This window comes from Mixophyes fleayi, chromosome 2 (genome assembly GCF_038048845.1).
Source record: "Mixophyes fleayi isolate aMixFle1 chromosome 2, aMixFle1.hap1, whole genome shotgun sequence".
In the NCBI taxonomy this organism is placed as follows: Eukaryota; Metazoa; Chordata; class Amphibia; order Anura; family Limnodynastidae; genus Mixophyes; species Mixophyes fleayi.
In genome coordinates this window covers 331,984,265-332,001,558 of record NC_134403.1, presented here as the reverse complement: position 1 = coordinate 332,001,558, position 17,294 = coordinate 331,984,265, and the positions used below count along the sequence as shown (strand labels likewise).

Here is a 17,294-nt window from a genome sequence, read left to right as displayed (position 1 = left end):
GAATTTGGCCACAGCACAAAACAAAGCCCAGGATTCGATACATACCTATCATTTACAGAATAATGTATAGAACAATGTGCAGCCACAAACAGGAAGGCAGAAGCCAAGTGAGAGAGTTCTTGTCTGTCCTGTATACATGAAAAACGGTCTGTCACTGGATGCACATATATGGACCGTGGTATAGGACAGCAAATACCAGCTGGAACGGGGGACATATGAGAAATGTTTTTTTGTTTTATTTTAAATAAAACATGTGAGCACTTACTGAAGAAACAAGCACGGCATAGAGCTAGATTTATATACAAATGAATCAGAAAATGTTTTTCATGTTAACAAGTACAAATAAAAAAAAAAACCTTGCAAGAGGAAGTGTAGAGCAGCAAGTACGAGTATTTTAGGTACAGTTTATAATTTTATAAAAGGTGTTTGTGTTGCCTGAAGTCAGTGTGAATACATGTCTAAATCCTGCATATGAGGAATACACTATGTGATAGAAGTGCTCAAAGTCTCATCCATGAGATACTTTACCAGTGGAATTTTGTATTCCTTTTACTTAAAATGATGGGGACATCAACCCCCATATAGTCCTGTTAAAGTGGTTGTTCAACTTCACAAGTAGTGCCGCATATATCAAATCTATTATTGGTTCATTTACCAAACTGAGATTTATCGCTATTTGATACTGCCGATTTTAATATTGTCATTGGACAGCTGTGGTGCCATCCAATTAGCTGTGTTATCCATATCCGTAGGACTCCTTTATAGGTTAAATCCCCTGTTTAGTTGGCCCTTACCATCTCTATATAAAAGTTGGGGTCCTGGAGAAAGTAGGTTTGCAAGTAGGTCTGTGCTGCCACTTCACACGTTGCATTAGTGCAATTATCCTTTAAGGTAACAGTGTGGGTAACATGGCAGGAACCCCTATAGTGCTATAATGTCATTGATTGTTTTTCTTTTAAATAGCAGACATACATTCCTTAAATCCTCCAATCCCCAATTGTTGTTTCTATCACTTGGTCTAGTTTTTTTGGTTTTTTTTTAAACAACCCTAAGTGGTCTTCTTGACCCAGTCAAGGGAATATATATTGTTCTGGTCTGTACTTCACTTTATGGCTATATGCTGTGACAATCTGATTAAACAGTACAAAACTCAGTCATTCCTATAGAGTATTCACTTGCTGTTTAAGGTGTTGTTGTATCTGTGAATAAATGCAGATTCACTCAGAAGTGTGACATACATCTGCCAAGGTGTCACATTCAATCAGGTTACCACAAATATAAGCACTGGTGAATTTATCTGAAGCTTCCTGGAAAAGGATATATTTAAACTCCTGCAGTAGCCTCACTTCTGGGGTGTCTCTATCATATACTACTACAGTGTTTTACTGAACACTCTAAATCTACATTGATGCACATCTGCATCATTGATGCACAAATGCACATCTGCATCATAGTGTATTTGCCATACACTATGATGCAGATGTGCCTGATTTATCTTATTTTCTATTTTAATAACCATTACAAATATCAAAAAGAAGAATGTCCATTCCACAAGACTGACAAAAGGAGACACATTTTTGCCCAACTACTAAATATATACTTATGTCTCTCTCTATAGATATCTATCCCTATATTACACATATATATATACACACACACATATATACATACATACATACATATATACATACATACATACATATATACATATATATATATATATATACATATATATATATATATATATATATATATATATATATATATATATATATATATATATATATATATATATACACAGGGTGATTCAAAAGTCGCAGTACACTCTTTTATTTCAAAAACTCTACAGGAATTGGGCCGATTGGCCGATTTCAAGATGGCGCCCATGTTTGGTACATACCGTAAAAGATAGACCACGTCACCCATACCTTACTGGAGTATTCAGGTTTCCCAATTTCCTGTAGAGTTTTTGAAATAAAAGGGTGTACTGCGACTTTTGAATCACCCTGTATATATATATATATATATATATATATATATATATATATATATATATATATATATATATATATATATATATATATGGTATAATGAGTAGGGTAACTAAACTCAACACACAATTTCAAAGTCTCACAACAGAGCTGCAAACATGTAGCCTCTGGCCCATCTGAGGTAGGGCGGGTCACCTGGGTATATGAGGATTTATCCATTAAACGGGTAACCCTACAAGTCTCACACTATTCCATACCTGACAAAAGAATACTTAATTATGCTAAGAGACTTGTCATTAAATTAATTTACTTAGCAATAAATACGATTGTGTGAAATATTATAAGATCTGCCAAATGGCAACTAGAGGCAATTGTCCATTTTGCTGCTGAAAGGACATAGGTGATATTCTGGAGCACGGACATCTCTAATGGACTTCTTTAACAAGCCAGATAAAGGTGCCAAGCCTCACCTAAGTCTGTCATTATATGGATGATGTCTCCTAATGCTCCCTCAGAGAGGTGAAAGCGTGCAGCATAACACAAATTAGAGAGAGACAGAGGCCGACATCACGCGGCTTTGTACATTGCATCCTCAGGGATGCGATAAGTTTATAGCTCAATGCATCCGCTTGTTTATTTTAAATATATTGACCTTATAAACTAACTGGCATTTGCAGTGAAGCTCACGGTAAAAACTATACTCACTCCTGCAACTAAACACAGCTGTTGGAACATTGCTATAGCCCACTATTCTAATTCAATTTAACACAGAGTTCATCAGGATTCCATGATTCCAAATGCACTCACTTGACAAAATCTGCAAAATCAATGTTGTGGTAATTGCCTGTGCAGTGGTGTCCTTTAGACGGCTTATGGGATCTGTAATCTCAGTAATAAAAGGATGAAGAGCTTGTGAAACCTGAATGGTATAAGTGTAATCTGTGAAAACTGGAATCTAAAGTTCAATAAACATTAATTTGAGGCCTGAAAAATGCAGAGTACTTTGTCCTTCACCTAAACACTTACTAGCTCTTATATAAAGTAGGCACGGATCCTTTTACACACAACTTAAGTTACCACTGTTGTATGTTGCTGGTCATATACAAAAGACATGATATTTAAGGGACTTCTTCCCCAGTCACTGTGAGGAGCACCACTAAATAATTTAATGAGAAGGGGAATCATTTTTAAACATAATTTTAAATATTTTAAGTGTGGTGCTCCAAATTACAGGAAATATCTGGAGCAATCCAGATAGATCCTGTACATTTAATGTACAAAGGTTTCTAGAACTATGGACAATTAACTCTGGTTGTTGCACTGTTCTTACTGCTCTTTATGTAAATTGAAGCTGACGATAGATATATGCTTCCTATAACCTTCAGAGCACAGTGTCGAGTACTTCACCCTTCACATAAAATCACGGTACCCCCAACACTGCCATGTAACAGAATAGCGATGGACAAGGAAAAACCCCTGTTGGTATTATATTATGATTTTTCTGTCCCTGGCATCGGAACAGAGGGCGTGAGCATGTCACAAAGGGGGCGTGGCTACATATCCAGACCATTACATACCTTCCCCTTCTCCCAACATTTCCACCCACGGGAACCCACTGAAATCGGGATAGTTGGGAGGTATGCTACAGCCTAATACTTTCCTTGTCATAAACAGCTCAGGGACCCTACCAGCAGCGGGTTAATCTGTCTGACCTATAAGGATTATTTGTTCAATTTACTGGCAACTAAGCGATCATCACTGAAAAGGGATTAAGTACTCTTGGTATTTTGAAGGGGGTTGGTCCACATTTTATCGTTCTACCCTTGTGCTTCATAATATCGCTAATACCCGTTTCAGATTGCCAACCCAGGGTATTGCTGGGCGACAGATCCTCAGACCCAGGCAAATACCCGGGTAGATCATGTTCACACTGAACACGGGTCTGTCTAGGTCTCCCAGGCAAGATCACAAGATTGGCTCCTCTTATAATGTTTTGGTTTTTTTAAATTTTCAATTGGTGTTGATGAGACACGGGTTGAAAAACCCGGGTCTCACCCTTCTCACTACAGGCTACCCAGGCTGGACCAGGGAATAACCCACCAAAAGACCCAGGTTCAATTCCAGGGTCACCTGACCCAGGTAGATTCACTGGACCCCTTCACGCCAAGTTTAGACCCGGGTTGCCCAGGTCTTTGAAAGGGGTATTATTTGAAAGTAGAATTGAATGCGAGCCATTCTTCTATATAAACTGCATCTTCTGGCACCATAACCAGTGTGGTGCAGCTTCCGGCTTCAGGTAACAGCACCGGTCTCCAAGAAGGAATCAACCTATTTGCCACATTTGGGTTAGGACAATACATAAGGAGCGGAAGCTGCCCTAAACTGAATCCATTCATTATTTATCAAAGCCTGTCACCAATAAACTGCTAGGGGTTACACTTTAGCAATGGTGAGAGAAAGCAAATAGAAAGGTAAATGGGGGAATGTTACCAGGGAGGACACTTGCTGGGGTATTTTATTATAAAATAATTGTTTGTTTATCTAGGGGGGGGGAAAGACAAACAGTGGGTAATATTAGGTATCTGGAATCGCCTAAACTGGAAAGGGTGTTGTGACCAGATGGGCTTTATTCACCACCCGGTCTGTAGGTGGGGGAGGAGGAACAGAGGGATGTTCTTCCTGCACAGTTTGTGGGTTTCTATTTTACTGTCAGTAACCAACTGTTACTGACCAGTCCTACTGGTGTCACCACCTTACCTCCACTCGTCGATTGAGAATGCCAACTGCGCTATATTTGTAGGAGAATTTAGCTGCCCCCACTGGGCTCCTTCAAAGCCGCCTAGAAGAGCTTCCTTCTTGGGTACTGGTATAGCTGCTGTAACGTCTCTATGCTGGGGGCTGGCTGGTACCTCCTGACCGCTTACTATGGGTCAGTACTGCAGGGTAGTGGGAAGAGCATTGACACAGAGACGATAGGTTCAACAAAGGACAGGCAGGGAACGGATTAGAGTGTAAGCTTTTATCTGTTGGTCACAGGATACAGCAGGTAATAGTCTCAGGCAGAATCTTCAAACAGTGATGTTTTATTGCTCAATAGTCCTGACAAGGACAGTTACTTGTTAGTTTGAGATACAGCGATCTCCAGAAGCTCAGATTGTATAATACTACATTCAACATGGACAACAGGGCTCTTTTTATACAGTTTTACACATGTTGGCAGGAGGTAGCCCAGACCGTGTTCACACTACACATGGGTCTGCCTGGGTCTCCATGGCAACATCACAAGAGGATCCTGAAAGGGGTATCAGAGATAACACAATTTTAAACTAACAAAATTTACATCAATCTGAGATTTTCTAAATTAATTGCTGGTTGCATTATTCATGTAGTTCATCCATCTTTTTAATAAGACAGGAGAAAAAAAGGTAATGACCCCCCTCTTGTGCATTCAGGCTCGAAGAGGTTTTGGTCACTCACAACGAAAATACTTCATTAACTTAACTAGGATTTTCTTTCTTCCTTTTTTACACAAACACACTTACTCCAACATATGGTTACTGCATCAGAAATCAATACATTGCCAATAGAAAAATACTACACTGAATCCGGTCAAATCTGATCTAGAAACCTGGAGCCAATATTTAATCCCCTGGACAGAGCACATAAACTCAATTAAAATTAACATTTTACCCAGATTTCTTTATCTTTTTCAAGCCTTGCCTATACTTATCCCTCCATATGTTTTAAAATTTTTGTAACACTACACATCACAATTCATATGGGGCAAGAAACACCCCAGAGTTCGGCTCCTCGTTGTACAGAGATCAGCACGAGGTGGAGACTTAGGGGTCCCCACTTTTAAACATTATTCCTTAGCGGCACAAATTGCCCTATGTGTTTTACGGAACACTCCTGGCCCCTCCAGAGTTTGGGCCTCGATCGAAACTGAAACCTTGGGTATCTCCTCCATATCCTCTCTACTGTGGCTCCCTTGTCCTAGCTGCTCGCTACTCATCACCTGGTTATAGCGCTATCCCTCTGGGAACAATCGAATGCAAGATTTAAGGTAGCTTCTGCTCCTAGCCCAATCATTCCGCTCTTTGACAACCCTAAATTTCACCAGGCTGTGTTTTGTTATCTTTTGATCCTTGGAAACGGAAAGGTGTCCGCTATCTTAATGACATCACCAGGAACCTCTCCAGAATATGGTACACATATAAAATGGAATAAATGACGAGTATCATTCGCAACACATCCAAATCATTTAACAAAATATGGCACCATGGGCCGCATACTTCCAAATTCAAATTCCTTTCTTAACATGATTTTTCAACATTGTCCCTCCTGGAGCTTCTCCTCTACCCCCTACCCAACAGTCCTTTCTCTTTCTTCTCTGCTGTTGTTCCAATCTTTTCTTTCTCTGGTGGCTTGGCACACCACCCCCTTCTCGGACGATACTATCTAACCTCTTTCTTCCAATACCTCTCTTCTCTTCCTATGCTAAAATTGGTTCAACGCTTTTACTTTCCAGTTCTTCAGATAGAGGCTTATTGTGCTTTTTGTGTACACTCATATCTGCTTATGCAGACTGTTCTTTCACAATCACTCTGCTACTTAACTTGAGTGTTCATGTGCTTCTTGTTAATCATTATGTATTTGAATGAAGTTTACCGTTAACAAAATATAAAGTCTTTTAAAATCAAGAGAAAAATAAAGAAAATACTACACAATATCAAAAATCAGTACATTTGCAATGATACCCAGCCAAAGGTGTCAAATCTGTGTTTATTTAAAAAGTCTGGGGATTGCATAAAATTTACCCAGTTTTCCCAAAGCATCGTTTTCTCTTATGTATCTTACGAGTGATTCTTTCTATTGCTTTGAATTCTTGAATGCAAATAAACAATTCTTTCAAAGAGAGTGTGTCTATTATCCTACCGCGAAAACTTTTAGCTGCATTAAGAAGATGGGGATTCATTTCTTATGCAAAATAATAATAGAGAGGGCTCAGACAGTGAGAGGATAAAGAAGAGATTGTCACCAATTTGTATCACTGAATGGAAATAACAACAAAAGATTTTCAGTATTTAGATATAACTCATCTGCAGGAGAGGTAGGGCATTTCTTTAATTTTAAGAATACTGACCCAGTCTTCCCAGGTCAAGTGGGGTGAATATAATTTTTTAAGGTCTGATTTACTTGATATTAGTAGTGGGAGAAAACTAATACTGGACAACCTCTTTAATCACATGGCAAGAGAAAGCATCACACATCACCATTTATTTATATAGCGCCACTAATTCCGCAGCGTTGTACAGAGAACTCACTCACATCAGTCCTGCCCCATTGAGGCTTACAGTCTAAATTCCCTAACATACACACACAGAGACAGAGAGAGAAAGGTCAATTTTGATAGCAGACAATTAACCTACTAGTATGTTTTTGGAGTATGAGAGGAAACCGGAGCACTCGGAGGAAACCCACGCAAACACGGGGAGAACATACAAACTCCACACAGATATGTCCATGGTCTGGAATTGAACTCATGTCCACAGCGCTGAGGCAAAAGTGCTAACCACTTAGCCTCCGTGCTGCCCCAAATAGACAGACTCGGCTGAAGCCAGAATAAATAAATCTCAATTGTTGTTAGCTTTAAAATATTACGGTGGCTAAGTGGTTAGCACTTCTGCCTTACAGCACTGGGGTCATGAGTTCAATTCCCGACCATGGACTTCTCTGTGAGGAGTTTGTATGTTCTCCCCGTGTTTGCGTGGGTTTCCTCCGGGTGCTCCGGTTTCCTCCCACACTCCAAAAACATACTGGTAGGTTAATTGACTGCTAACAAATTGACCCTAGTGTGTATCTGTCTGTTCTGTCTGTCTGTGTCCGTGTGTGTCAGGGAATTTAGACTGTAAGCCCCAATGGGGCAGGGACTGATGTGAATGAGTTCTCTGTACAGCGCTGCGGAATTAGTGGCGTTATATAAATAAATGTAATAATAATAATAATAATAAGAAATTGCACGGATCACAGCCACCTGCTTCTAGGCACAAGGAAAATAAGCAGACATGAACAGGTCCTTACAAATAACTATTTAAATTAAAACAAAGTGTCAGCAGTAACGTCTGGTTAGTCCCTACATTATAATATGCTTTGTACTGTGCAACTGAATAATGACATTTATTTTATTTTAGTTATTTATATTTACAATGATACTGAGTGTAAAATATTCCAGTTTCCTACTCCTCTGTTACTAATCTCTATTACAACCACAGTATAAAGACATCTGCTATACAGCACTTTGCCTTTGGAAATTTCAAAACGAAAAAAGACTAAGTACTAATGTATTCATTTATTGCATAATCTAGACTGAGTACAGGTACTTCCATTTAGATGTATTCATTGCCTTCATAAGGGTACTGAACATGTAGAAATGTTAATTGCCGTAAATTATTCAATGTTCTGTGTTTGCTTCAAGTATGTATAAATATTAAATTCAAACGTAAGACATGTTTTCTGCAAAGTACATTGACTCCTTCACTGTATAATTTCCATAGTCATTACAAATTTATATAGGGGATACAAAGGAAACTGGTCCCATTACTGCTGAAAGTTGAGACTGCTTGCTGTTTGAAAGGCTCCAGCTGGTTATACGAATTGTATAACTTTGTCTATACAAAAGGACTTTGCTGCAAAGCATTAAATATCTACCATACTGTGCTATTATATCTGTTCTCCTTAGGATTGTGAGTTTATCAATTAACAGCCATCTGAGATTCATACGTTTTATGATGTCATCTCCACTTCTGCTACTTAATATACAAATACATTTTGGTACATGGTGTTTCACATACCTGAGTGTAACTATAGTGTGTCTGTATGTAGCATGTGTCATTACTCACTTCCCAAAAACCATAGCATGGTAGAAATATGGGCGGATTTCCTACCTAAATTTACAGCATTTCAAGAATAGGATAGTTCTGCATTTTTATAACAAAAAAAAAAAACAGATGGTTTTTACTACGGTCAAACAAAAAAAAAAGTTGGTTCTCTCCCTCTTTCCTGCAACAGCCAATAGATTCACACAATGACAAAACACAAATGGGTTTTGCTGTACATAAAAGGGGGTTGTATGTAATCTCTTCAAAAACCTGCACAGGTTAACCAGCAGAATCAGCGACAGGCAAAAAAAAAATGCAGGTGCAGGTCTAATTTCAACCATTAGCCTAACGGTGCAAAGAAATGGAGTCCTAGTGAAGGGACTCATCAAACTGGAAGAGGGGACTCGAGCACCTTTAAAAACAAAACATTATTAAAAGTGGAATTAACCATTAAATGACATAGCTAGTAATCTCAGAGAGATGAAAAGCCTCAAAATATGATGGGGGGGGGGGGGGGATACATATATATATATATATAGTGGATTAATAACAGCTTTCAAAAAAGCTTGAAAACGCCTAAACGTTAATTCTTACAGGATCTCCAGAGTATCCGCAGGTACATCAGAATTTGTGCAGTTCCTTAACATGAAAACTGTGGTCATTCATGTTTGAGGGAGGTGGCTTTTTGATATAAAAAATAAATAAAAAACAGCTCTAGGAGGTATTCTATTTAAGCCATTTATACAACCCTAATATCGTTTTCTTTACAGACAAGAGCGCAGAGAATGATCTGCAGGAAAGAACATCCCAGTGGTAACAATCATAGTTAACGGATGTTTCTGATTTGGTCAATATGTTATTTTTTCCACTTGTACAGAAAATTAAGATTGGATTGCACAGGTTCACATTAGAAGTGACAGTTCTCTAGAAGAGTCAATTCTGGTTTCTAAGTTTGATTTGGAAACACTTCTAGTGTGTAACTGTGATTGCAGGATAATAGCACGATATAAGGACATCCTTGTAATAAGAGAATACTACAGAAAGTAAAGAGCGCCTCATCCACATTGAAACTTAAAGGCTACATCTACCTTTCAAAAACATTTATGGCTTAAAAAAAAGTATTTCCCTATAGAAACCCATCTAATTTGCTTAAGTTTCAAGTTACTAATTGACTTCCTCTCTGATTTTTTTTCCTTGCTTAGTTTATTTTTTAAGATTTTTTAAAGTATTTATTTAAGAAACAAAGAAGGGGCTGGTGAAACATGCTGAGCTTGTCCAAAATCTGCTCTAGCCGAACTAACACCACATCACATCATGATGCTATACACAGGTAACCAGGGGCCTGATTCATTAAGGATCTTAACTTGAGAAACTTCTTATTTCAGTCCTGGACAAAACCATGTTACAATGCAAGGGGTGCAAATTAGTATTCTGTTTTGCACATAAGTTAAATACTGACTGTTTTTTCATGTAGCACACAAATACTTGATAGCTTATTTGTACACTGAAATTTAAAGTTGATATTTGTGTGCTACATGAAAAAACAGTCAGTATTTAACTTTTGTGCAAAACAGAATGCTAATTTGCACCCCTTGCATTGTAACATGGTTTTGTCCAGGAGACTGAAATAAGAAGTTTCTCAAGTTAAGATCCTTAATGAATCAGGCCCCAGGTCTAATGGTTCCCAGCAAATGCACTGAAATTTTTTTTTTTTTATAAAGCTCACAAATTATTGGTTACAAAATTACAGCTCCCAATTTTTGGGACTGGTTTCTAATTGTGGAAAAATGTGTCCAGGGCCACATTAACACACACTGCAGCAGGGGCGGACCTTGAATTTATGTTTAGGGGGGGGCGATTTTGCATAATTACGCCCCACCTTCCACTTGCGATTGGTCCCACCCCTCCCGTTTTGATCGCCGGCTGGGACCTGTTTTAAAGGTAGGCTTTCTGCTGCTAGGGGTCGCCTCCCCCCCCCCCCCCGGATCCCCCACTGCACTGCAGACAGTAGAGAGGAGCAAGATGACCAGTGGTTGACATTGTAGGCTATTATAATAATTAGTACCCAAGTCATTTGCCAGAATAAGTGGTGTAACCCATAGCAACCAGCTGATCTTGGTTGCAATGGGTTAAATCCCCTGTTCCCCACATTAACCTGTGCACAAGTTTTCATCGATATCTTTCAGTATCATCTGCTAAACAGTTATTCTTCACAGCTTTACATAGATGATATAGACAATGCTCACTCATGTCTGCTTATAGAATGACATATTTACTAGACAATGGATGGTCAAGGCCATTTTCACTCAGTTTTCATCACCAATTGTGTTGCTACATAAACCACTGAGAAATTAGAGAGTTTTTTTATTCTCGGTGGTTTTATGGTCTTCAAAAAATAAGATGAAAAATATATTAGGATTCAAGTGTCTTTAGGTTGAATGTGGTTTTATTCTAATTAAAAAACAAACACACCTTCAGGACCCACGTAGATTGCCATAGGTCAGTGTTGGCTAACCTGTGACACTCCAGGTGTTGTGAAACTACAAGTCCCAGCATACCCTTGCAGCAATAAGCTGCTAAATATTGGCAAAGCATGCTGGGATTTGTAGTTTCACAACACCTGGAGTGTCACAGGTTAGCCAACACTGCTATAAGTAAATGATCCACTGTGAGTACGACCTAGGTACTTTTTGTAAATTGTATTGTTACTCTGGTATTGTGCAATGTGTTCCTCCTCACTATGTACCCCGCCTTCCCCTCTCTTTGTTTTGGCCTTCCTGCCCCCCCCCCCTTTTTTTACTTTTCTGTACCCCTTAAATTTTGAATAAAAATACTATTGAAGTTAAAAAAACAAACATTTAATTACTGCAAGAAAAACTGTTTACTTCAAGAAAGCTGCCACCAGCCCTGTTTCAGTTCCTATATAACTAGTGCCAGTGTATGTGTCACACAAGTCAATCTGTGACATCCTTCTCCACCCACTGTGTTGGCAAATACTGCAGTAATGTTACCTCATCCGTGCAGGAGAATGAACGTGATGTATTCATATTGCATTCAGCTGAAAATTATGAAACTGAAAACACCGCCATAGGAAAACCCAGTAACAATAACGTAAATCAGCATCACAGAACTAGCACTGAGCTTAAAACAAGTATTTCATTCTATGAAAGCACTAAGAGGATTGTGAAATTACCAGCTATGATTAATTGTGATGAAGCAGAATGTGAGCTATGTTTCTGGTCATACTGCCAACAGATCCAAGTATATTTTACCTCAATCAATTATTGGTAAAGTACAAATTCAATCCCACCAGAGACATAGGAAATTTCATGATTGGGAAAAAAAAAACTATAAAGCATAATTAAATAATGATATGGCAAATAGAAGATGGAACAAACTGAGGTAACTGCATGAATAGGTTTAATCTTCCAAATTGCTCTCAGTAAAGACTTTAGAACAGAACTAAAAACAGTAGGAGCAAAACTGGGCTATCATCCCAGACGAGGAAACAAGTTGGTCTTTGTGAGGCAGTAACCTGTAGCAAAATGTGATTATAACCCAAAGCCAGAAAAAGTGTGCCAAAACCCGTTTTATTATTTATGTTCTTGTTTCTCATAAGATGCCAGGGTAAGACAGTGTTCGTCACCTCTATTCTCTAGTACCATGCTCTAATAAAGTACATCTTTGTGCTTAGATAATAAGACAGCTTACATGTGTAAATGCATACATCATTTGTAACACTTAAGTAATCAGGAATACATTTAATGCAAGTGAAATAGATGTAGGATCTGGGCAAACAATTGTTCTTTCCTAGGAAAATAAAGTACATGCTGGGGAATGGCATACTCAAAAGTGTGAAAGTTCTGACAGGACTTCATTCCGTACATAGAGGCTTGTTTGCCTGTATATAAAATTTAGTTTGTCTACAGTGGTACAAAGAAATGAAATTGTGAGACAATAAAATATTAATATCAGGCAAATTATAATGACATACATCTGGAAATATATTATTGGGACATTAAATAATCCAGAAAGCATTTAAACGTGCAGTTACTTTTATTCCTGGTCCAGGACTATATATAGGACCAGAAATATCTTGACCCTATGAGCATTTAATTATGAAGCTAATTAAAAAATATCATGGAACTAAAGAAGTTTATGTTTAATTCAAGCACCCACAACATTAAGGAAAATCCATACTGCTTACATCATATCAGTATATTTCCTCATAGCCTATTGTAGTGAAAACTCTAGAATGGAACACACTCCACTCAGATCAATACTTATATCGGCATTCTGCATGTAAGCAGAACTACAGGAGACACCTGAATTGACAAGATTATTTTTATTATTATTATTATTACTACTACTATTAGATTATATCTATCTATATAAGCATAAAATGATCAGGTATATTAGATGAAAACCGGAGAATGTATTCAGACTGGTACAGTATTGTACAGTTGTTTACAAGCTCTTGTAAATAAATATGTGACAGTATTCATATTTATCTAACCACTTACCAAATGTCCACTGAAAATATTTAATATATACCCATGTCCTATTTTTGCATATTCTACTTAAATGATTTTGATTTTTAACTTGCCTTAAATAAGTCATCCCAGTACCTGTCCTATCATTTTGCTGAGTGGCCCTGTTTGCCTCCCCATGGTAACAGCGAGGGCATGTTCTATGCAAAGTAGCATTCATGTGGCTAACGGTTTACAGTGTCAATATTAGAAGGCAAGTGGAAGGTGACATGGACCAGGCCCACAGTGGGCCGGACTCTTCTGATGGAATACTGTGGTGTTATGGTTATAACCTCTCCTAGCATCTGTCTGGGGTATAAGTACTGCAGAACAAACCGTGAACTAATACACTTACACCAACAGCCCTCTTAATAAATTAGGCTGGAGTGTTAGCAGCTAGAGCATACTTGGCACATGCTTCATAGACAAACACTGAGGTATTACAAGTGCTTAGACTGCCTACACTAAAACACTTACTGTTCTAGAAAATGCATTTTTTTCCCACAGAATTGTATGAGCACTTGTCCTCCTATGCAGGGTCCTGCAATTTAGAGAATTTCCCAAAGGACAAATTTTCAAAAATTGCCAACTATACATAATGATAATGTACACTGTGGTGGAAAGCACTGTACATATGAACTTACCAATACAAAAACTACAAAAGCAGTCATACTTCAAGGATGGATGCAAAGGAGGGTGGGGCGTTCAAAAAAATGTACACTTCTAGCACATGAGGGCAAAGATCATCAATGCATTATATGATTCCTGCATTGCCATGACACAATTTCTCACAACAATTTGCTCATAAAACAGGATATTAGTAAGCAGGAATCTTCCTATCACTTTCTATACAATTAACCAAACCCCCCAGTAACAAAAGATATTTAAGAGTGGAATTACAAATCCAGAAATTCAATATTCCTTGTCAAACAGAGCCTGGCATAGGACTTAGTCACACAGTCACTGGAGAAACACATGTTGCCCACCTCTGCATTAGAGCATGTCAGGGCTCATTTACATCCCTGGTCCATCTCTAATGCCAGCACTGTAATACTACTTATGATGAGTTATAGTGGCTGCGACCTACCTATAGAATCGTTATCCTCCCGGTCAGAGCTCAAATAGCCATTACTGCCCCTCTCCGGGGAGCTGTGCCTGGATACACTGCCCCCGGGCACCTGTAACAAGTCTCTCCGTGGCAGGGAGCCCTCCTCCTCCTCCGACTGCTCCTCTGGACGCTCCTCCAGGTTAGTGAGCAGGTTGTCCAGCACGAAACTCTCGGTGCAGCCATCCTCGAAGTCACGGTCTGGTCTAGGGGGCACAGCAATGACCGGAGGCGGCACGGGAGGCTCCCTGACGGACACCCGCTTAGGAGGTGGCGGCGGGGGGATCTTGGAGCGCTTCCGAGGGACGGGTTTGGGACCCCGGGACAGGGCGCTCTCTAGATACAAGACTTTAAATTTCTCCTCGGCCAACACTTGTTGCAGCCGCTTGAGATTGTTGGTGCAGCGCTCCAGCTCCTGTCTCATGTTCTCCACCGAGCTCAGGTTCATCACCGGAGTCTCCTCCCCGGGGAACTCCGCCTGCCAGTGCTGCTGGAACTCCCGGGGGTCCCACATGTCTGAGATCCCCGAGTGCGAGGTGTAATGTAGCGCCCCGCACTCCTCTCTCTGGGCAGGGGACACTGTCAGCCTCTTCCTCCGGTAACACAGTGCAGATCCCAGGTGCACAACATCCCGACCGCGCAGAAACTTTCTTCCAAAGCTTCCGTCTGCCGGGCGGGGTTGTCTGCCTGTGACATCAATGTCACTCCCCACCCAGCCGAGAGCCGGGCGGAGCTAGCCCACAAATCTCTATAGAGCTGTCAGTGTCAAGCTGGCTTCTGGCTGTGACCCGTAACAGCACAATGTCTATGGAAAGAGAGACTGAGGGCTCCCAAGTGTTGCTCACTATGCTGACTTCCAATATGAATATACTATCCTATAGAATATTTTAAAATTAGCTATATCTTACGAGAAATAAACTGATGGACACTAATAATATTGTTCAGAATTAGATTTTAAGCACATTGAGATAGACAAGTGGTTCCCAAACTTTTGCAGTTCGCGGCACCCATAGAGTCTCCATAATTTTTTCAAGGCACCCCTCCAAAATAATTACTGAGCAGTCCTGTTTTAGTTGGGTCAAAAAATTGTAATAAGTATTTAGGTCAGGACAGAAATACTTATTTAGTTGTATGCAAAAATGCCCCCTCTGCATCCAGACACTCTGCTCCCTCTGCCCCCAGCCACTCTGCCCCCAGCCACTCTACCCCCTCTGTTTCCAGACACTCTGCCCTCTCTCACGCTGTCCCCCTCCTCTGCCCTCTCTCATGCTGTCCCCCCTCATGTGCCACGCTGTCCCCTCTCCTCTGCCAGGCTGTCCCCCCCTCCTCTGCCCCACTGTCCCCCCTCCTCTCTCACACTGTCCCCCTCCAATCTCACGCTGTGTCCCCCTCCACTGCCCCTCTCACGCTGTGTCCCCCTTCACTGCCCCTCTCACGCTGTGTCTCCCTCCACTGTCCCTCTCACGCTGTCCTCCTCTGCCCTTCTCACGCTGTCCTCCTTCTCTGCCCCTCTCACGCTGTGTCTCCCTCCACTGTCCCTCTCACGCTGTCCCCCTCCTCTGTCCCTCTCACGCTGTCCTCCTTCTCTGCCCCTCTCACGCTGTCCCCCTCTGCCGTGCGCCAGCCATAGAAAAAACAAACAACACAAAAACATACCAATCCGCGCAGCGCCGGGACCCAGCATCCTCCTCTCTCATGCAGTGACAACCTTAGGGTTTCTTCAATGTGTAATTCTTGTGTTTCTCTCCCACCTTAGCTCACACATATTAAAATGCCTCAAACTCCCAAAACCCACCTTTAGCAACAGGGCTTCCAGATGGCGGCCCCCGGGGCCAACAACATATTTGGGAATGTGCTGGTTATTTACAGTTTTTTTGCTCCAGAGTCCTCTAGTGAGGAGGCATCGAGCCTCTAACTATTGGTCCCTCCCTATCCCTCCAAGTTGAGTTCCCCTCATCCCCTCCCCACTGGAGACTTAATGAGTCTAAAACCTGAGAAAATCTCTGAGATCAAATCTATAGAGGAATTCTTTACATTAAATCAATCACCAGTTGTGTTCACTGCCATTGTATGGGAGGCCCTCATGGCCACTATGAAAGGAAACTTTATCTCAGTTCCTCACAGAGGCAGAAGAAACTTCATCATGTGGCAACACTAGAATCTCAGATTAGGAATCTGACGATCTAACACCAATGATTCCCCCAAACATTTGGCTTACAGCAAGCTGATTGCTCTCAGGGACCAACTCAACCAGATCAAGTCTGCCAAAATCGCAAAAGCACTCTTCTGGTTTCAACAGAAATGTTAACACCACACCGATAAAGCAGACACTCTTTTGGCTAAGCTAAGCTTCATGCAAAGCATATCCACCACAGAATATTCTGATTGTGCAGGGTATTCTACAGAGTTTTAATTTTCTTAGCAATGTGGAAGAACTTTTTCTGTGGACCGATACTTAACGTTTGGAAATAATTACTGATTGAACTTGATTATACGGAGTTCCCCTAAGCTTTGAGTCAGCTAGCTACTGACTAATAAGAAGCGGTCAACATATTTTAATATATATATTAGAGTTTTGTTTGCTCCGATTCATATTTGTACATGTGTTTGTGTCATATGGATAATCTGGATACCTAGTTTTTACACTATATGAGCTCATATGGCAATTGATGTTCATGTTGTATTGGTTGTTTTATACATTGTATAATAAAATTATTTAAATTAATGTCCACAAATCTCTATATAATGTTGTCACATCGCAGAGAGCGCAGTTGCACCATTTCATTAT

General features: G+C 40.2%; 1 protein-coding gene across 2 annotated transcripts in view; it reads right to left on the bottom strand.

Moving 5' to 3' along the window:
* ABR (ABR activator of RhoGEF and GTPase) overlaps positions 1–15,172 on the bottom strand; it is a 235,276-nt gene extending 220,104 nt beyond the window's left edge. The window contains exon 1 of one of the 2 annotated variants that reach the window (XM_075196900.1): positions 14,489–15,172. In XM_075196900.1, coding sequence (XP_075053001.1) covers positions 14,489–15,020 — 532 coding nt within the window. In that variant the 5' untranslated portion in view covers positions 15,021–15,172. The remainder of the gene's footprint in view (positions 1–14,488) is intronic. The other variant, XM_075196901.1, reaches the window with a different exon arrangement.
* Between the last annotated feature and the right edge of the window lie 2,122 nt (positions 15,173–17,294).